Source organism: Neolamprologus multifasciatus, chromosome 9 (assembly GCF_963576455.1).
Source record: "Neolamprologus multifasciatus chromosome 9, fNeoMul1.2, whole genome shotgun sequence".
NCBI lineage: Eukaryota > Metazoa > Chordata > Actinopteri > Cichliformes > Cichlidae > Neolamprologus > Neolamprologus multifasciatus.
In genome coordinates, this window is record NC_140447.1 from 13374109 (window position 1) to 13393046 (window position 18938).

Here is an 18938-nt window from a genome sequence, read left to right on the forward strand (position 1 = left end):
ATAAACTGCGTGTTTCCTGTGTGAAACCACTGGTTGCTCATGCACACAGAGTAAATATATATATTTATTCAGCCAAAGTCTTTGTTTACTACCACTCAAAAAGATCCAATTCAGTGCTTTTATACAAGATTTGGAGTTAAAATGCAGAGAGAAAGATGATGTCTTAGCAAATGCATCTCATGCTTCTCCACAAAAGCACTTCCAACTTCACTGTGTTATACAAAAAATGCTCTCCGAATCCCTGTAAACGCAGTGTGGCGCAGACACAGGCGAGATGCTACCCTGTCAACTGGCATCGCGCAGAAACAGCAAACACAATCTGACGTCCATCTTTCATGTAATGAAGATATTGATGATGCATGAAAGAGGAATATTTTTAGATGTCTTCACGTAGCGGCCCCTTCTAAAGGAAACCGGTAACATGATGTGAAATCTGTTATCCTGACTGAATTGATTTCATTATGGCACCTCCAATTACAAAAGTATAATACAGAAAAATAGGGGAAGGCAGCGGGCGGACGTGTGGGATTTTCATCTCGCAGGGATGAAGGATGTTTCATTTCAATATCACAGCCTGTCCTCTGAATGGCTGATAGTATGTGGCACAGTGGCCAAGTGATGAAACCAACCATTTCAACAGGCATGCATGGGACATAATACTATATTTTAATTGTAGTTTTAATGCTTTTGTGAAATCTGGGCCAGAAGCTGTTTGCTCATTATTTTAGTTTTGATATGTTTGTTCTTCATACCCGTGTCATCAAAGCATATTGCAAAAGGACTCATCATCCACTCCAAACCTTTCCTGAGTGTGCCAAGGCCTGTAAATCAGATTTAACTAGCGTGTTTCTGTCAGAAGCTTCTCCTGGACTGGTTTTCCCAGGCTGGTGTCCCTTAATGTTGTACGCTATGACAACAAACAGACGCTACGCTCTTAAAAATAGCACAAAGCGAAAAGCAAGTAGTGACATGCATTATACCTTGAAGACGGCACGGGTAATACGAGATGGAAGGGTGGATGGGGGAGGGAGTACAGTGGGGTGTTCCATTTAAAATAGCACACTTATGGTGTGAAGGCTCCAGGGCTGTAGGGAGTAAAGGTAACCCACAGATTCCCTCTGCGTAGCCCCGATGGCTTAAACCCTCCAGTGTCAGACCACTTAAAGTCTTGGACTTATCCCTTTATTCGGAGGATTAAGATATTTTCTGTCACTTTCTTATTTAGGCCACCGGCATTGTTTTTAAATTCCCACACTTCTTTTCCCACCTAGTCGATGAACGGTTTGCTGTTGGGGAAACAGAGAAAGCAAAAAGCAAAAAAAAAAAAACCCCACTGTGAAAATAGACTTAAGAGATTGACAGATAATGTAATTGTTTTCTTAGTGGCCCAGATGCATAAGTGTTGTGGTGATTATGGAAGTGTGATTATCTCTGTCAAGAGATAGGACTCAAGATACCACATCTTTGTTTATATTTCATTTTTGAGGAACGTTGATAATGAATTTGTTTTGAATTAGGAGAGTATCTGTCATCTGTCCTACGTGCGTTACACAATCAGGTCTAAGGCGTTGCTAGGGCTTGGAACGTGGTGAAAGGTTTTTGGTAATCTGAAAGAAACTTATAGGTCATCATGTCAGCCTTGTCACCTGCGTTTGCAGTACCCATTTGAAACATCGAGAGCTTAGAGGCATTGCTGGCTAATGACGGTTGCAGACACAGGTAGTGGCAAAAAGCGTTTAACTGGAATAAAACAAAGAACGCTGTCTATCAGCCAAGAAAAGAGAGAGCAAGTAACTCAGAGAACAATTAGTGAGGGGATAACTGTGTATTTAAAAGTGGTGAGAGCGTCCAGAATAAAACTTGTGCTTTAAGTGGTCTTTCACAAATTTGATTGGCATTGTGTGCATCAGCATGCTGTCAGTGTAGATAGTTATGATGGGGCATGTAGAGGGGAAGACCTAAGCTACTAGAGTCCACAAAGCTGAATCAAAACATACCACAGGCATCACATCCAAAGCTGCGAGACTACTAAACACCTATATCACTTTAGTCAGTCAGTCAGCCAAGCAAAAACAAAATGAATGATAAAAGTAATAAATCCTCTTTTGCTTTAGATGTTAAACTAAATGGCCTTTTTGTTTCAATGTTTCATACTTGTGTAATGTTAACCAGCCATTGCTCACTCCGGGCATGAGATATCTATCATTTTGTCAGAACATTGTTACATTTTACAAGTTGTTGGCACCCAAAAGTAGTTGGGAGCGCTTTGGCTTCTTTAGACTAACTAATTTAGCCTGGCATGCCACCTGCATAATCACTGTTACACACAAAGTAGACACACCAAGGCACTCCCTGGCCTCCCACAGCTGGATACTCCACAAAAACGGGTCCCCAACAGATTATTACTTGTTTCAATTGAATCGCTGCCAAAGCCATCACTGCTCCAGCTTCTTATGTCTTGCTTTTCATTTGACACTTTTTTTTGCATTTTGTCCCTGCAAAGAAGTGGATGTTATCAGTTATATTTGAATACTAATAATTATTTTGATATTTGACTCTAATGCAAGTGATCCTGAAAAGCTTGAAGTTTTTGAAGCTGTTTTGCATCTCATGCAAGTGGTTTCTTTAGTTCTGTAGGAGATCTATAATGCGAGTGCAAAAAAAATCACAATAAAGAATTACTAACTAAAGCTGCCAAATAAGTTTCAGAAGTTTGTGTAAATAAAATTCACGTGTATGCATTTCAATTATGTGAACAAACATATTTATTTTTAAATTTTATTCATGCAGAAGTACAGATGTTTATTGCAGTTCTGGCACTGAAGCAGTGCTTTGCACAGGTGGGCCAAATATAATGCACGAAGCTTACAAAGTGGAAACCATAAAGAAACACGCTCCCACAAGATGTATTAAATGATAATTATTGGTTTCTAAGCTGGTATCATTTTCCAAAGCACCTCAAACGTGTATGTGTGTGTGTGCACAATAACAACTTGGACAGAGCATCTCTCTGTGCCTGTAAGGCTTTTGGATAATTGAGTCATTTTATATCATCTTGTGAGAACTTTTATTTATACAAGGAAAAAAAAGAATCAGAAAACATGAAAATAAAATGCACCGGATATAACTTTGTGCTCACTCTTTCTCTCGTACTCCCTCCTCTCATTTGTTTCTTTTCTTTGCTTTATTTTTTCCAAGTGAAACTACCTTAACATGTTGAGGTTTTATAAGCACATTTATTTATTTATTTATTTTGCAAATCTGCCAAAGAGTATATACATACCCTAAATGAGCTTCATTGACAAAACTGGAGCACAGTGGCAGGTATTTGGAGTCAATTGCCATGTAATAAAACTTGTACACATCAGAATTAAAAATCAAGCCAATTACTTGCAACTAAACAGAAGTTATGGAGAACAGAATTTTAAAAAGTAAAAATATCTATGGTACATTCATAGACGAGAGGTATAAAAACGGCTCTACAAGTCAAACCATGTAACCGTCTCATATCTCATATTTGTGGATGAACTAGTCTTAGATCATGAGCCATAATTTAGCAACTTGACTCTTGCATTGCCTAAACTCCTCCTGCAAAAACATTTTGGCCTCCTCGCACACATTGGAATAGTTTAGATGCATAAATGAGGTAGCTGTTTCATTGCTGAGCAACATGTGGCGTTTTTATGGAGTGCCTGACTTAGCACGAGAGGGAATTAAAAAATGGAAATGGCAGGTCCCTTGGTGCACCATAAAGTAGGGTGGAAACATTTCAAATGCAGATGCACCTGGGATGGACAAACACATACTGACTTTGCGAGTCCTACACACACACACACACACACACACACAAATGGTGCAACTACCACCACCCTGGTGCTCAACAATGAAGAACAGGTTGTTGTTTTCTTGCTCTCTCTCTAGATTTTTGGGGGGCGCTGAGAAAATACAGATATGGGTGCCAGCGGATGCGCAACACAATAAGCGATAAATGCAGAACAAATAAATGTTCCACATCCATCCATTCAGCAATCTGTGTGAGGTGTACAGGGACGGGTGCTGCAGAATGTATGTATGGCCCCCCAGAGAGTTGCATCAGTATTTAAATGGATTTCACTTTTTTGACCTTGCTTCATAACTGCAGGACATTGTCACCAGAGAGATAGAGACAGGATGGAGAGGGAAAGATGGAGAAAATGAGAGGCAGAGAAGTGAGATAAAGATGGAATTAACAGGAGGGAGAGAGAGGAAGAAAGGAAATAATAAAGAGCTGTAGAGTCTAACTGTGCGGGGACGCAGAGATCAATTAAGTGAGTGCTGAAGACAAAAAGCAAACATGATGTTTGACTTGAAGACGTGGCCTGAAATGCCTTTTGGAGTAGGAGTCTGTAACTCTCAAACCACTTTTTTTTCCCAATCCCAGGCTTTGTTACAATACATTACCACTAATGGGGGCCAATTATGTTCACTGATGTAATGTTTTGTTATTGATTCAAATGCTTCATTCAAAGGAATCCAGCCTCAACACAAATATGGATTAACAAAGATCATGTTTTTTTTATAGATACTATAACCGTAACTGTCTCCAAGCAAATATAAGAAGAAGGTAAATGCCTGTCAGGCCTGCTCCACCTTTGTTCGCTGCTGATAATAATAGCTAAAACGTGTGCAGATGACATCATGCATATATATATACAAACGCTGCAGTAGGCCACTGCAACTTCTGATTACATCGGCATCCAGAGAGCTTGTCAGTTATAGTATCAGAGCTGCCTGTCAGTAATATTTTCCTAAGAGTTCACATTTATTTGCACGGGACACAGTCCATTAGTGCATGTTTGTGCTACAGTGCATTGGCTGTTACATAGCTGCATGTAAAACTTGTAATTTCTGGAGGAGTTATGTGTTTATATAACGCTGGGGAGCTAGTGATTACAGATATAAAAGAAAAAAGGAAGAGCGTAAGTTAAGTGCCACCTCTGGCTTAGCTCTATTTTTTCAAGTGCACACAAAGGCCTCATGCACAAATCATATGCGATCACTCATATATTCTTACATATAGCTCCTGCCACTTTTCAGTATCTGACACCTCCCCTCTTTCCCACGTGTCAGTGTGAAGCGCATTCATTTGACCCAGACCACCAATGGGACCGCAGTATGTGCCCACTGATGCGCACCATCAGTGTGAATTAACCAATCATATTGCAGTGTTAGCCCGTCAAGGATGTGACAGCTCTGATTTCCATAAAGGAAGCGGCATGTTGATTTTGCGAGTATGTGTCTGTGAGATCTGAAAGTGACCCAGGGCACGTCTGGCCACTAAAAAAACCCTAACATGTGCACTCGGGCCGTGGTAGCCAGGGGCCACTCTTTCACACATGCAAGCAGGTACTTGGGCATGCAGAAGCGCAGACACTTCCCTGCCCTCTCAGTACAGGAAAGAGCCCTGGAAAGCGCTAGAGAGTTAGGGGTGACTAGCACCACCATGTCTCCACCCACTTATCCTACCAGTATTACATCAGAATTTATTGACCCTTGCACAGAGTTGTGATTCGTAGCTGCAGTTTGCAGAGGATTGACAGCCTGAAACTGGGTGTTATTTCAGGTGTTTTTCTGCCTTTTTTTCTGTACACAACTTCAGGCTCGGCTTTCTTTTTCTCCACGACAGTTGCTGGTCTTTCCCAGGCGTGCGGCACTGCGGGGTTGCACGTTACCCTTGTTATAAACACGTAAAATAGAATAACACTTAACTTGGAATCTTATACTTGAGCGAGGAAACATACTCAAACAGATGGAGGGCACGGAATGATAGAGACACAGAGATACACATCAGGGAGTGCTCCTATAGGCTCGGTTGGGGGAAACGGGTGGAGAGGAACGTTGGTCCCCAACGAGGCGAGTTAACTGGGGGAAATTAGGTCAGTGTGTTCCCTCTGACTCCACAGCAAGAGCAGGCTGTGCGTTTGTCTGTGTGTGTGTGTGTGTGTGTTTTCCATTGCACCTACAGTATAACACTGCACCACTATAGCAACATACTGTGCTACACAATCAAGGTCTGCTCCTGATTTTGTGTGTGTGTATTTGTGTACCTGTTTGAGACTTATTAGCATATGAGCTACTGTGCTACCAAAAGTTCAACCTAACTTTAATCTAGTTCACTGTCACCGCAGTGGCTTCTTCCTTACATGAGTCCAGACTTAACAGTGGTGTTTAATAGCTGCAGCAATAACAGAAACTGTATTTATTATTATTCATTCAACTTATCTGAGACGACAAACAAGCATGTAACTAATCATGGCATCATAATTAGCAGCAAAATAGTTCAGATTTTGAAACAACTAGATAAAGGTTAAGCGACATTTATCCCCAGATGACCAAACAGCATTTTGTAATAAAAGCTTTGGGGACAGATGGGGACAGTTCTGCAGCCAGTTGTCCTCCAGAGAATGAAAACGCTCTCTGCTACCTTCAACACAGCTTTGTCTTCACTGTCGCTCTTCATGTTTCCCGATCAGGACGAGTCACACATACTATAATTGATATGAGATTTAGGGGATATATTTCAGTGTAATTAGAATCTTGATAATTGGACTAATTAGATCTAATTGCTATATGAGAATGACTTTGATTAAAACAGGTTTCTCTCCTCAAAACGAGAGTAGGAAAAAAACAGTTGGGTGACATTGATGAGGTATAATACTACACTATAGCAATTTGATAATAATCATGTAAGTATGTGGTACACTACATAGGAAGAGGGTATATATTATCAGATAACAGCTAATAGTAATTATTATTATTAGTAATAATTCATCAATATCACACGTGATGAGGTTTGCACAGGTCGAATGTGAGCTACCATTAGTATCTCATCACCGTGCTGAGTACACAAAATGTAAAATACAGCCAAAGTAGCCTTTAAAGTGTAAAATTAATTCAGCATGTTTATCCTCGACCAAAAGCATTAAATTGGCCCGATCGAATTACAACAGCCATATTGAATCAGGTGCTTTGATTTTGCTCAGTGCTACTCTGTGAGAAAAAAAGAGGAGTATTGAAAATTACACTTGTAGACATCAAATAAACTGGAGGGTCGGCTGGAGTCTTTCATGCGTGTTCAAACAGATATCAGCGGCACAGTAACGCTTGACAAAAAGATCATTCCTGACATGTTTTCAGACTTTTTCATTTTCCCAGAACTAATTTGCAATTGTCAATACCTGCAGTTTTTAAAAAAAGTGCATAGCATAGTGTTTTCTTTGATTTTCGACGTCATTATTTTTTAAATTTTATTTCTATGCCTTTTTAGATCACCAGCGTGGAAATGTGAAAAACAATTACACAAGAAAGCCTGATCCTTACCCAATGAAACAAAGACTTTAAATAAAAAATATACATGTGTGTACTATAATATATAAACAATCATATGCATTGGAAACATCTCCTCCCAAAAGATGTATTTTGCAGTATTTCTGTCAAAGTAGATGACGTTGTCACCATTTGGAATAAAAAAAACTTTTACATAAAACCTCTAGATGTTTTCATTCGTGTCGACTTGGTTCTACTTGTATCAGTATTATGTTGTTATGTAGTTGATACATTTAAAAAAAAGTTTTTTTTTATCCAATTTACAGTCCCACCTGTAACGCACACACAGTCTAAGCACTTGTATACAGGTCCCATACATACTGCAGATCTCTTTAAGACATTAGCCCACTTCATTCCAATTCATCGCGCTGCATTTATTTTACTTGATGAATAAAGTGCTCCTGACTGCGACACATAAATGAATGCACTATGTTAAACCGCTCGTGTGATTCTCCGACTGTCTGAACTGAATCTTACTGTTTCAAAGTCTTTGCTTAATAATGCATGAGCATCTGATTTGCACGTTTGTGTCAGGACGCCTTATAAAAATCTCAATGAGCTCAGTCTCTTGTGGCTCAATAGATGGCAGTAATATCCCTCAATCACTTCAGTATGATTCCTTTCCTCAGTTAAAATACAAGAATATACAGGCAAGTGTGTGTGTGTGTGTGTGTGTGTGTGTGTGTGTGTGTGTGTGTGTGTGTGTGTGCATACTCTACTCGCTTGCATAGTCAAAAAATACTGTACACACCCTCTGTCTCTCACATTCGTCTACAGATGCGCATAAACACAGACACAGAGATAAAAACCCGAGCTCCCAAAATGCCAAAAGACGACGCGGGGCGAGATGACATCATTAAGGCAAAATAAATAAAAAAATATCTGTAAATAATCCCTTTTGTCGGCATCTCTGTCAGTCCTCAGGTAATGTAGACAAACCCAGAATAAGTCAAACAACACAGCGGGAAAGACAGATGAGAGACTGCTGCGTCTTTAACGTCACCGTGAAAGCCAGCACTGCCACTGCATCTTTCTAATAGTCTGATTAGGTGAGGGCAAAAAAAATAAAATAAAATTATCAACCTTTAGCTCAAAGATACTGTAATGTGTGTGCTTGTAAAGATGAAATCAATAGCAGCAGCACCTTCACAGGGCATCAGGGAACAGCTGAGTCTCCAACTCAATACAATCCGTACCTATAACTGACAGAAATGTCTCATCTCACCGAACCCAGCAACTGCTCAGAGGTAAAAAGCGGCACTATGAATAATCGTGAAAACCATTTAATTGTGTCCCTTTGTGTGCAGTCTGCCCGGGCTCTGTGTTCATTTTTTTTTTTTTCTTTTTTGTATTCACTTTCCCTCAAGATAGTCTCTATGTCGTCATTTGTTGGCAGGATACGCTGGTAATCATTTGAATTCCCTCAGTATGTTCAGAAGATGTCAGGGAGTAGTCTCTGATCTTGTTTAATATGTGACCAGCAGCTATAAATTACAAACTCCCAGAAATGAGGAAACATGGGTACTTTTAAATCTCCAGGGAGCGCTCGCTTTATGTCTCTCTTGCACATACATACAGTAGACTCTCTCGCTGTCTTTACTCTCCCCCCCAGTGCAGTAATGGTAATCTCCTCCCCTCATTTTAGTTGACATTCAAATAAAAACAAATACCTGTGACTGTTCTTGTTGAAATAAGCAATTTTGCTCTCAGTCTGTTTTGATGCTCCATGGGCATGCGGGTGCTACCTGGATGCTTTTAGCAAATTTGGCCGAGGTGTTTGAAATTCGGCGCTCTGTTTGTATTTCATACATTCTTGTTTTCTCATTAAAATCAAATGCTGTGAGCCACAATAAAGATGAAATGTAATTTCCACGCATTTTTGCAGAGGACTGGGAGACAACAACAAAAAAAAATTCACGGGGACATCATTGTTATAGCTTGAGCAGCGTTTGGTTTGGCTTTAAATGCGACACTGTCACAAAGCAAATTAGCTGAAATACGACTGATTATTTTGTCCTGAAAAGCAAAGCACAAAGAAACACTGACTGTTGATTGTGCAGTCTTGAGATCTAAGTCAAATGTAGGCACGTACAGATTTAATTAACAGACAAAAGAGCACTTGTGACTTCTAAAAGTATCAAATATAAAAAAATGATAGTATTGTGGGCAGCTGAATTTCTGTGATTCCTCACCAAATTCTTATGGAGTGCTTTCCTTTCCTTCGGGACAGATGAGGCCATCAGGCTCTGGAAATTGCTTTGAGTGTGCCTTGTTTATGTTGGGAAATTAAAATCGAGTTATATGCGATTTAAGCTATACCACATACAAACTCATTTGGAATTCCCTCGAAAGACACTCGACTACTTTATCTATATCTGTTAAGGAGGTGTTCTAGGCACGTCTTGTTGTCAGAGTCTGCCTGGTTGATGCTGTATATTTCAGCGTCTGTGAGGCACAGAAACCACTTGTCACCCACGTTTTTCTTTCTTTTGCTTTTTTTTTGCTTTTCTTTCCCCCACACATTTGAATTTTGCAAGGCTGAGCCGGGATAATGAGTGGTGAGACTTACTGTAGGGAGAATGTATACTCCTCCATCTCCTCCACGGAGAGGTTCTCCATTGAAGGCTGCATCTTCTGTTTGTCTGCCTGCCGAGGCGGTGCACTTCTGCCGCTCATGCTGGGGCCACAGCTATTTGTCTTCTTGATTGGCTTCTTCTGTGAGGAGCAGAAATCGGGGAGAACACATGCGGATGTCATTTGTAATCAAAGCAGGAAACAGGCCTCTGAATTTATCTTGGGGGATGCACACGGTGACAGTGACAGTGTGCGTGGCGCTTTGGAGCCTCTCCTATATCTCACCCGCGCCTCAATTGACACGAGACAAGAATGACGGCAAAATCGCATACGGCATGCCATCCTTCAACTTGAGTTCATTTGGGAAACATGCGTACAGTGATGGTGGCGTTAAATATGTGATATTTGAGCAGCTGGCACTGTTTTTTTCCACACAAGTCGTTTACTGTCATCGTCATAAACACAGTCAAATGGAGTTAGGAAGTGGGGTTTTAAATTTTTCACTAAGGTACTTGGGAGCAGATATTATTTGTTAAGCCGCCAACATGTTAACGGCTTGCTTTCCCTGGCCGTGTCAGCCCTGCCTGTGTTGCCCTTGGGTGGGCTTAGTGCCTTTCTGCTTGAAGTTGTGAAATACACACTGATGTATGTTAATGAGATCCACAGTTTGGAATAAGCAAGCTGCCTCTTTTTTCCACCCCTTTCTGACTCTACCTCTCTCAGTTTTATTTTTTATTTTTCTCTTCATCTTCCCTTTCCTCCATCCCTCTCTGTCTCTCCCTCTGAGATAAACTAGGCCCAGGAAGTAGTAAATGGGCAGAGTCCCATAAAAGCTCCATCCGTTTTCATAGGGCAATCTTTGCCAAAGCAAGCTTGGATTCCAGAGTGATGATCACAATAAAAAGGTGGAAAAGAGTGAGAGAAAAAGGCAGAGAGACGGGGGGAAAAAAATGCAGGAGATATACCACAATGTTCTCCAGTGTCTCCACACAATAAATTTAATGCAATACCTTAAGAGTGGATTCCGTATATAGCTGAATTCCTGCCCTGTGGGCAAAGTGGTCGCCTGGAGAAAATTCATTTTAATTAGGCCTGCACTGCAGGTTGAAGGGCTGAAATCTGATCCCTAGCGCTTCCAGGCTGGGGCAGGTTGGAGATCACTCCACTTAATCATTAGACAACTGGGTTCCAACCAAGACATTTGACAGAGTTAGCAAGGTTTTAAAGATAGGCCAAGAGGGGAAGGAAAAACATGGTCTGCAGAGGCTGCAGAGATATAAAACCTCATATCAACAAACTCATTTATTTAACAGGTCATCCCTGATTAATGGTGGTCCAAAGAGCCTCTTGTACATCAGCAGGAGGAGGTTAGTAGGAATAAAGACGGGGAAGAAAGGGTGGTGGGTATATGTGTTTGAGAGAAGGAGGCTTCATGTTGTTCATAGGCGTCTAACTATCGCAACAATAACATGACAACAACAAAAGGCCGCAGCAGAGGCACAATGGAAGGGGCGGACCGGGAGGCAGCAATGCCAGATCAGCACATGGAGTAATTTTGCAATTACCACTTCAAAGTATGGCAGGTAACATGCAGGCTTTGATTAATTTAGCTTAAGTCGTCTGTAGCCCAGGAAGAGGCGTGTTTAGAACGGTTTGGAGGAAGAAAAAAAAAAGGCGAGGTCTGGCTAGTGTTGCTGATTTCACACAATTTGAGCTGCTTTGGCTTGTCAAGCAGATCAAAACTGGCTTTGAAGGCTGAAAAATACCTGTTAGTGTGAAATGTATTTTGACAAATCTCAGATAATAAGCCGGGGAGGTGCGCGCAAGGCCGCAGAGAGGGGCGGGAAGGAAAGGGAGGGAATGGAAGGGGAAAGCAGAAAGGGTGCTCATTTTAAGGGTGGGAACACTTCCCCTTAAATCACAGTGTTACCTTGTAGTGATTCCCACCCTCTGATTTCTCCCTGCATGGATCACTCTTCTCTCCGGTGCTTCCAGAAATGGCTCCTGATGAGAAAGTCTTGCCTGCACGCCCAAAAGAGAAATAATGTGCAGTAAGTGTAAAGAGGAAAAGAATATTTAAGGTTGTTTTCTCTTGCATACCACACTTTATCATTATAATTTCAGGGCTGAGTAATATTAATACACTTATATAATAAAAAAAGGGGAAGAAAAAATATATAGGGAGATACAGTAAGATATATAGATATGGATATATATGCAATTACAAATGATGAAAAATCTAAAAATAAATTAAATTTTAGTTATGATACATTTTCACACATTGTCCCATCATTTCCCTTCTTCTGAAGTGTTTTTCATCCTCCATTTCTTTTTTTCTTTTCTCTGTCTCGCATTTTTTTTCTTGCTGTAATTTAAATGGTAAGCCGCCAGATGTGTGTCTCATGCTTGAAGAGTCGAAGATCTGCATTATTTAGCATATTAACATTCACAGAATTTAAAAAAGGGTTCCTGCCTTGCCTGGAGGTTGCAATTAAGTAAACCTTAGCTTGATACATGTAAAAATCTCACTATGTGAAACTTTTTTTTCCCCCCCGTGGAACCAATCACATCTATATAATACATATGGAAGCCTCAGCAATGATATAATTTTTCTCCTGCTGTGGGATTAAATATATCAGTAATAATAACTTAAATATTAGCCACACATCAGAAATCCTCCTGACAGCTAAATTTTTACTGCATTTAAATTGCAGTAAGATTCTGCTCACCTCAATTTTTCTGAGTCTGAAATCAGATTTCACACAGATGTAGTTTTTGATTACCACTCCTTTGCTGGTAAACATTTGCCCTGGTGTTATAGTTATTCTATTCTCAGGATAATTTTTTTATTTCTACATTATAAAGACGTTACATAACCGTGTACTCAGTTGTGTGGTCACATCAGGGCTTGGGATAAACACATGCCAGCCACAAGATTAAAACAGCAGGTGACTAGAACTGACCACTTTGTTAAATGCAATGTTTTGCTCTCTTTCTTGTTAGTCACTGCAGGCCAGGCCCTTTCTGGTTTCAGTGACCTCCTCCAGAAGACTCTAAGCCAAAAAGTGCTCAGTAATGACTCAAACAAGGAGAATAAGAGCCTGAGAAATATACCTGGTCTTTCAAACTCCCTTGTTACCTATCCAATCGAGCATTCACAGTATGCACAGAGACTCCACCCCTGCAAACCACAGGAACTAAAGGATCTAAACACCATGGGACACCTCCAGACATCCTCTGTGCCAGCTTTTACTGGTTAGAACTGGTTTGGTGGCGTGAAAAGAACTTGCACAATATTAGACAAGTGATTTTAAAGTTGTGTCAGATTGGTGTGTCTTAGTATAAAAAAAAGTACAGGTCTTCAAGTGTCAAAAAATCAAAGAATCTTTTTGTAAACTATAGGATGTTACCCTACCTTGTTTTAAAAAGCATAGTCGGATTAAATAGCACACAGTGACACTGCTGACTTTAGTTTACATTGGACAGAAGTCTTTTTAATGTTGCACATGAGCACTACGTCTGTGCTCATGTGCAGACAGTCTGAGTCAGAACAATGCAATGCTCTCACACACAAATACACACACCCCTCATACTCTATTAGCTGAAGCATCAACCAATATAAACTCACAGACTTGGACCACCGTGGATTAGGATCTTTTCAGAGACTGTACTACCACACACACACAAACACGAACTTATTACACTAGGCCCCACTTGCTTACGCTCAGACGCTATGGAACGAGAATCAGTGCGGAGGCAGCATCGACAGCTCTGACAGCTAAAGGCTACGTCCATGAACTCAGAGTGCTAGAGCTGCCACAACTCCAGCCTCCCTGGGCACCCAAGGCCAACAACAAACTCCTTGTTTTCCCCCCTGCTCTGAGCTATAAGACCAGAACACATACTCACCACACACACACACTCTGTATTGATGCACCCACACACAAAAAGGCAAAGATATTAATATGTAGACACTTGCATATATGGACAAACATTTTCCAGGGTAGAAATGTAAGAGTCTACCTCACAAAACGCATAACTCAACGCGCCTCTTTTCTTTCTTGCTTACACACAAAAACAGGCCAAGTAAAGAGAAAAGCCCGAGGCCTGTAACACCGTCGAGACCCCATCACTGTGTTACTGGTGAGATGGAACCAGACTGAGATGGCAGTTCTTGTTCACCTAGGCCCTTAATTGCCTGATGACTGGTCCAAATTTACAGAGGAATCGAAGGTTAGCAACTCACGGATTACCCTTGAGTCTGTCAGGCTCTCATGTTGAGGTTGCTATGATACGGTGCAGATTTATTGTTGCTTCACTCAAGTTTTTTTTCTTTCTTTCTTGTAATCCATTGCATTTTAATGACTATCAAACACTGCAGTGCATACTAATGTGTAAATAGTTATGTGCCATTATATCAGGAGTTACCGGTAAATTCTGTAGGTCTCGCAGGTTAAATCTGTCTACATCGCACCTGCTGAATCAAACACAGCCTTCACTTTTCTGGAAATTCACCTTCCATTGTGTTTGTCCCATGCAGTCTGCTTATGCTAAAGTAAAGCTTTAAATGTGTGTTTCTGCATACATTTGGAAGTTGGACATTAACATTGTCGAATAAATCAACAGGAAGTGGCATGCGGCTGATTGAGAGTTTATGATGTAACATCGCGGTTTGAAATGCTGATGACTGGGAGTGGCCTGGAGGGGGGAAAAAACATCCTGAAAGTAAAGGGCAACGCTCCAAAAGAGAGATGAGATGAGGAATCCTCGAAATCACCATCTATGCTCAAGGGGATGGATGTTAAGATGCCTTTGTGGGATAAAATAAATAAATGAGTTCAAAAAACGAGAGAAAAAAAAGGAAGCAGTGTCATAGTTACGGCACACTCATCTGCATGCTCATAGTGATACACTAAAGGCTATCATGAAACAAGATGCTAATCTAATTAGTCATTTGGGTTCAAGTAAACCCATACTAACTGGATCATTCAGTTAATGCGAAAGGTCACTTAACCCATTGTGCCTCCAGCCGATCACTGCGGTAAAAAGCCAAATACACTCCGTTCTGCTTGGACAAGTCAACTGACGTAAATCAGATTATTACCATCCGATAGCTAATAATAATAATCTGAAACAGAAACACAGTAATGCCCACATAAAATTGTTTTGATTGAAACTCGTCAGAGTTATAATCTTGGTTTGGGATGTCAGGTTTAGTTCCGTATAGACACCTCACCAACGCTGTGTTTCTTCTGTGGGGATTAATTAACTTAAGGCCCGAGGAATGCAATCTTCAAGTCTTACTGTCAAGCTCTGCACTGTGCAGATTATCGCAATGACAAGAGATCTCCATATACTTGTCCTGACTCAGAGACAAATGGGTAATGAGGAAAATCTAGGTGTTACATGCAGAGAGAAAGTGAGCTCCACGCAGAAGACATCAGAAACAGGGAGGCATGAAATAGAAAGGAAATGTCTGAAAACCCTCAGACTTGACTAAAAACTGAGAAGGAGGTGGGGTAGGGGGGTAATTCGTTCCTCTTTTCCTTGCTGACTTGGATTTCCATTTTTGGCTAGGTTAAAGTTGTCCATCCAATCGCTCCATTCAACCTTGACGTATCACCCCATCTGAACACCATAATTCGCTCCAGAGGTAATGCAACATGAACGGATCTGTATGCAAATGAGGCACAAACGTCAGGTCGGCTTAGGGAATGGCGCAGATGAGGTGTTGTGCAGGACACCTTTTGATCCGTTATTTCACTTGCGGATTGGGTTCACTTCCCAAGCAACCTCCTCACCTGTGAGAATGGGTGTGCGTGCACGCAAGTGCGTGTGTGTTGACATCTCTGCCTGCGTGCAAGCCAGAGTTTGAAGCCGTGTGCGGTGAAGAGACCTGGTACCTTTTGCCTTGTGTGGCAGAACATAAATCTCCCATAGTGAGTGCTCCTCTCCCTCCCTCGCTCTCTTTCTTTCTCTCTGGAAAGGCAGTCAGTTCGTTGGGGACACTTCCCTTGTGGGCGTTAGGATCTCTGTGGGGGGTCACAGGTCAGCCAGCGGAGGAAGCGACAAGCTGTGAAATGTAAAAGACCAATTTCTTCCACATGTTTCAGTGCTGGGAGAACACTGCCAAGCTGTCAGCCGGCATCACGTTTAAAATGGGCCAGGGTGCTACCCAGCAGACCTGTCACAACTCATTTGTAATTAAAAAGCCTGTGTGATGTTTAAAGCAGAGCACCCCAGAAACTTTTGAGGACTGTTAAATAAAGATGAGCTGTGCATGCAAAAAAATAGAAAGAAAGAAAGCGAGAAAAGGAAAAAAAGGCCAGTGTATTAATAACAAAGAAGCTAGCCGGTCGTCTTTGTTGAGGATCAATACCAAATGAGTCTGCACTTGATTTGTGGCAATGGCCAGAATGGTAGATGACTAAAACTAGTATATTTTTTAAAATAAGGAGATGGACTCTAATATTATCATTATTATTATCAACAAAATCATTAGCCCCAATTAAATGTGGTTATGATTAAATATGGGATTTCAGCATTTTTATCGCTTAGCTCAAACTTTGGACATTGTAAGATTCATACTTATATCACTTCACTTAGTAATGAAATAAAGCAAAAACTATATTAACCCAGGCCCTCTACTAATATACCTGGGTTGGACCACCACATAAGCAAGGAAACCATAAAAAAAACATTTCACCTACGTAGCTAAAGGATACCTTAATACCTACGTTGTATGACACTGGATATTATCTCTGCATGCTGTAAAAGGAAAGCAAAGGAGCGCCCATCCCTCATTTAAACATGACTTGCATGTGTTAAGATTTAAAGAAGTAACTACAGGACACAGGAAGAGGTCACACATATATGAGGGAACACACAAACTCTAAAAGCCTCTCCTTGACTTGAAGCAACAGTAAAGACTGAACCAAGATGAAGTCTCATAACTAAATCTAAAATTTCATCATCTGTTTTATATCTTATCTTCCTAAGGAGAAATCATATAAAATAAAGCTAACCAGATGTTATTGAAATGGTGAGTTGTGGATAAAAAGGCAGATGAAGTTAAGATGGTAATCAGAAATGCATTGCAGCATGTAAGCGCCTACTATGTATTGAACTTAAAGAAGGAATTTCGGTCAACTGGCAGAAAATTGCTATATAGCTCTTTTTATAGCTCGAACTCGATAATTATAAGTTAGTCATCCACAGTGAACCAAAGCCAGACCGCAAAACACAGAAATGTGTGTCTTCCAGGTCATGTAAGCATGTAAAATGTTTAGTTTGGCTGTTTAGTTTAGTTTCAGCTGGACACAGAATATAAAGAAGAAAATGTGGTTATAAATTCCAAAACCTTTGTTGTGCTAATCATGGCAGCTAGGCTAACCACTGTGCACCGATAGGGTTGCCAACCGTCCCTTAAAAAACGGAATCGTCCCGTATTTAGAAACAAAAGTACACGTCCCGTATTGAGCTAATAAGGGACGCACTTTGTCCCGTAATACAGTGAGAATCAAAAGTAGTCTATAAGTTGTAATGTAATTAACGCTTTGTTTGAAACCATAATTCCCAGCCACGCCCCTGCTTTGTGACCAATGAGCTGACAGCACACTTATGACAATTCGAGTATGACAATTCAGATTACCGCTCATCTCATTGGTTGAGGAAAGGTCGCTTGCGGAGAAAATACCGGAAGACAACAGATGACCACAACAAAAAGCATGGCCAACAGGGAAATAAACGCCGACACTGCGGTGCAAGTCTCAGACGACAGTACACCTGAAGCTGGGCAAACACTGTGCGATTTTCAAACTGCACGATTGGCTCGCATGGGTTATAAGTTCGTAGGTCACGATGCAGGGTCTCACACTATACCGCCCGATGCTCTGATGCGACCTGAGTCACACTGTGCCTCCATAAAATGAAGGTTATAACAGAAAATCTGTCGCTCGCTCTCCCTCTCTGTCTTTCACTCACACAGACACACACCGCCATCAACATTGCTAAATTACTAATGACAAACATGATCAGGCAGCTGTGATTGAGCAGCAATGTAAATCCAACTATTTTCACGGTTGTTGTGGTCGTGATAATTTGGTGTTGCCACATCGAAAAGGCTCGGATGAGCTTTCCAAAGTTCTACAAGTTGTGCCTCCATCGCTTGTGTCCAGATCACACGCTGCACAGCCGTGCTGCTCCGTCTTTTTCACCGACGTTTACGTGTTTGCGCGTGAGCAGTGTGAGCGGCTGCGGTGACACCCTCACGAGCGATTGATGATCGGGAGCTGGTCGTGAGGTGTTAATCGCTTCTCGTTACCCCACGTATACTACACTATGCACGATGAAGGCCAAAATCGGGCCGATCACGACTCAAAAATCGGCTCAAAATGGGCCAAAAATCGCACAGTGTGAGCCAGGCATTAGACCAGCAATGTTTGTGCCTCTCAGAGAAAGAAAAAAAGGCTGCAAAAGTGCAGGGAAGAATGGGAAAAGGAAAACACCTGGCTGGAAAAGTTCACGATAACACCTATAAAGCGCACTGCACTGTGTGCCGGCGCACTTTTTCCATAGGCATGCTTCTAATGGTGGGCACATGAAGAACATGAGGGGCGTGAAAGCTCGGGGAACCCTTAACCAATTTTTGTCTACCAGGCCACGGCAGAACCAGATATGGTAAACACTGGTTTGTTTGTTTTTAAACCCTCTGGTTAAGGTTAAAATGGGCATGTGCAGCGCTATGTGGCCAGAAGTGTGATAATATAATTTATTTTGTGTAATAAACAACTGCAAGGATAGATGATTACAACAAATAGATGAGTAATACATAAAAGTAATACATAGATGAATAATGATGATGAGTTATGATGCGTAATCATGGGAACAAGTGGGTTTACAAACGGGAGCAAAAGCTGAAATAATGCCTCTGCTGAAGCCAATTGCACTAAATGCACTAAATGTGCACTGTTACAAGAATATTTTTCTTTCTATTGCTT

The 18938-nt window shown here is 41.1% G+C and overlaps 1 protein-coding gene across 1 annotated transcript in view; it reads right to left on the reverse strand.

Moving 5' to 3' along the window:
• ofcc1 (orofacial cleft 1 candidate 1) overlaps positions 1-18938 on the reverse strand; it is a 79841-nt gene that overhangs the window by 36823 nt on the left and 24080 nt on the right. Inside the window, 2 exon segments of the mRNA XM_085173612.1 lie at positions 9935-10080; positions 11870-11961. Coding sequence (XP_085029738.1) covers positions 9935-10080; positions 11870-11961 — 238 coding nt within the window.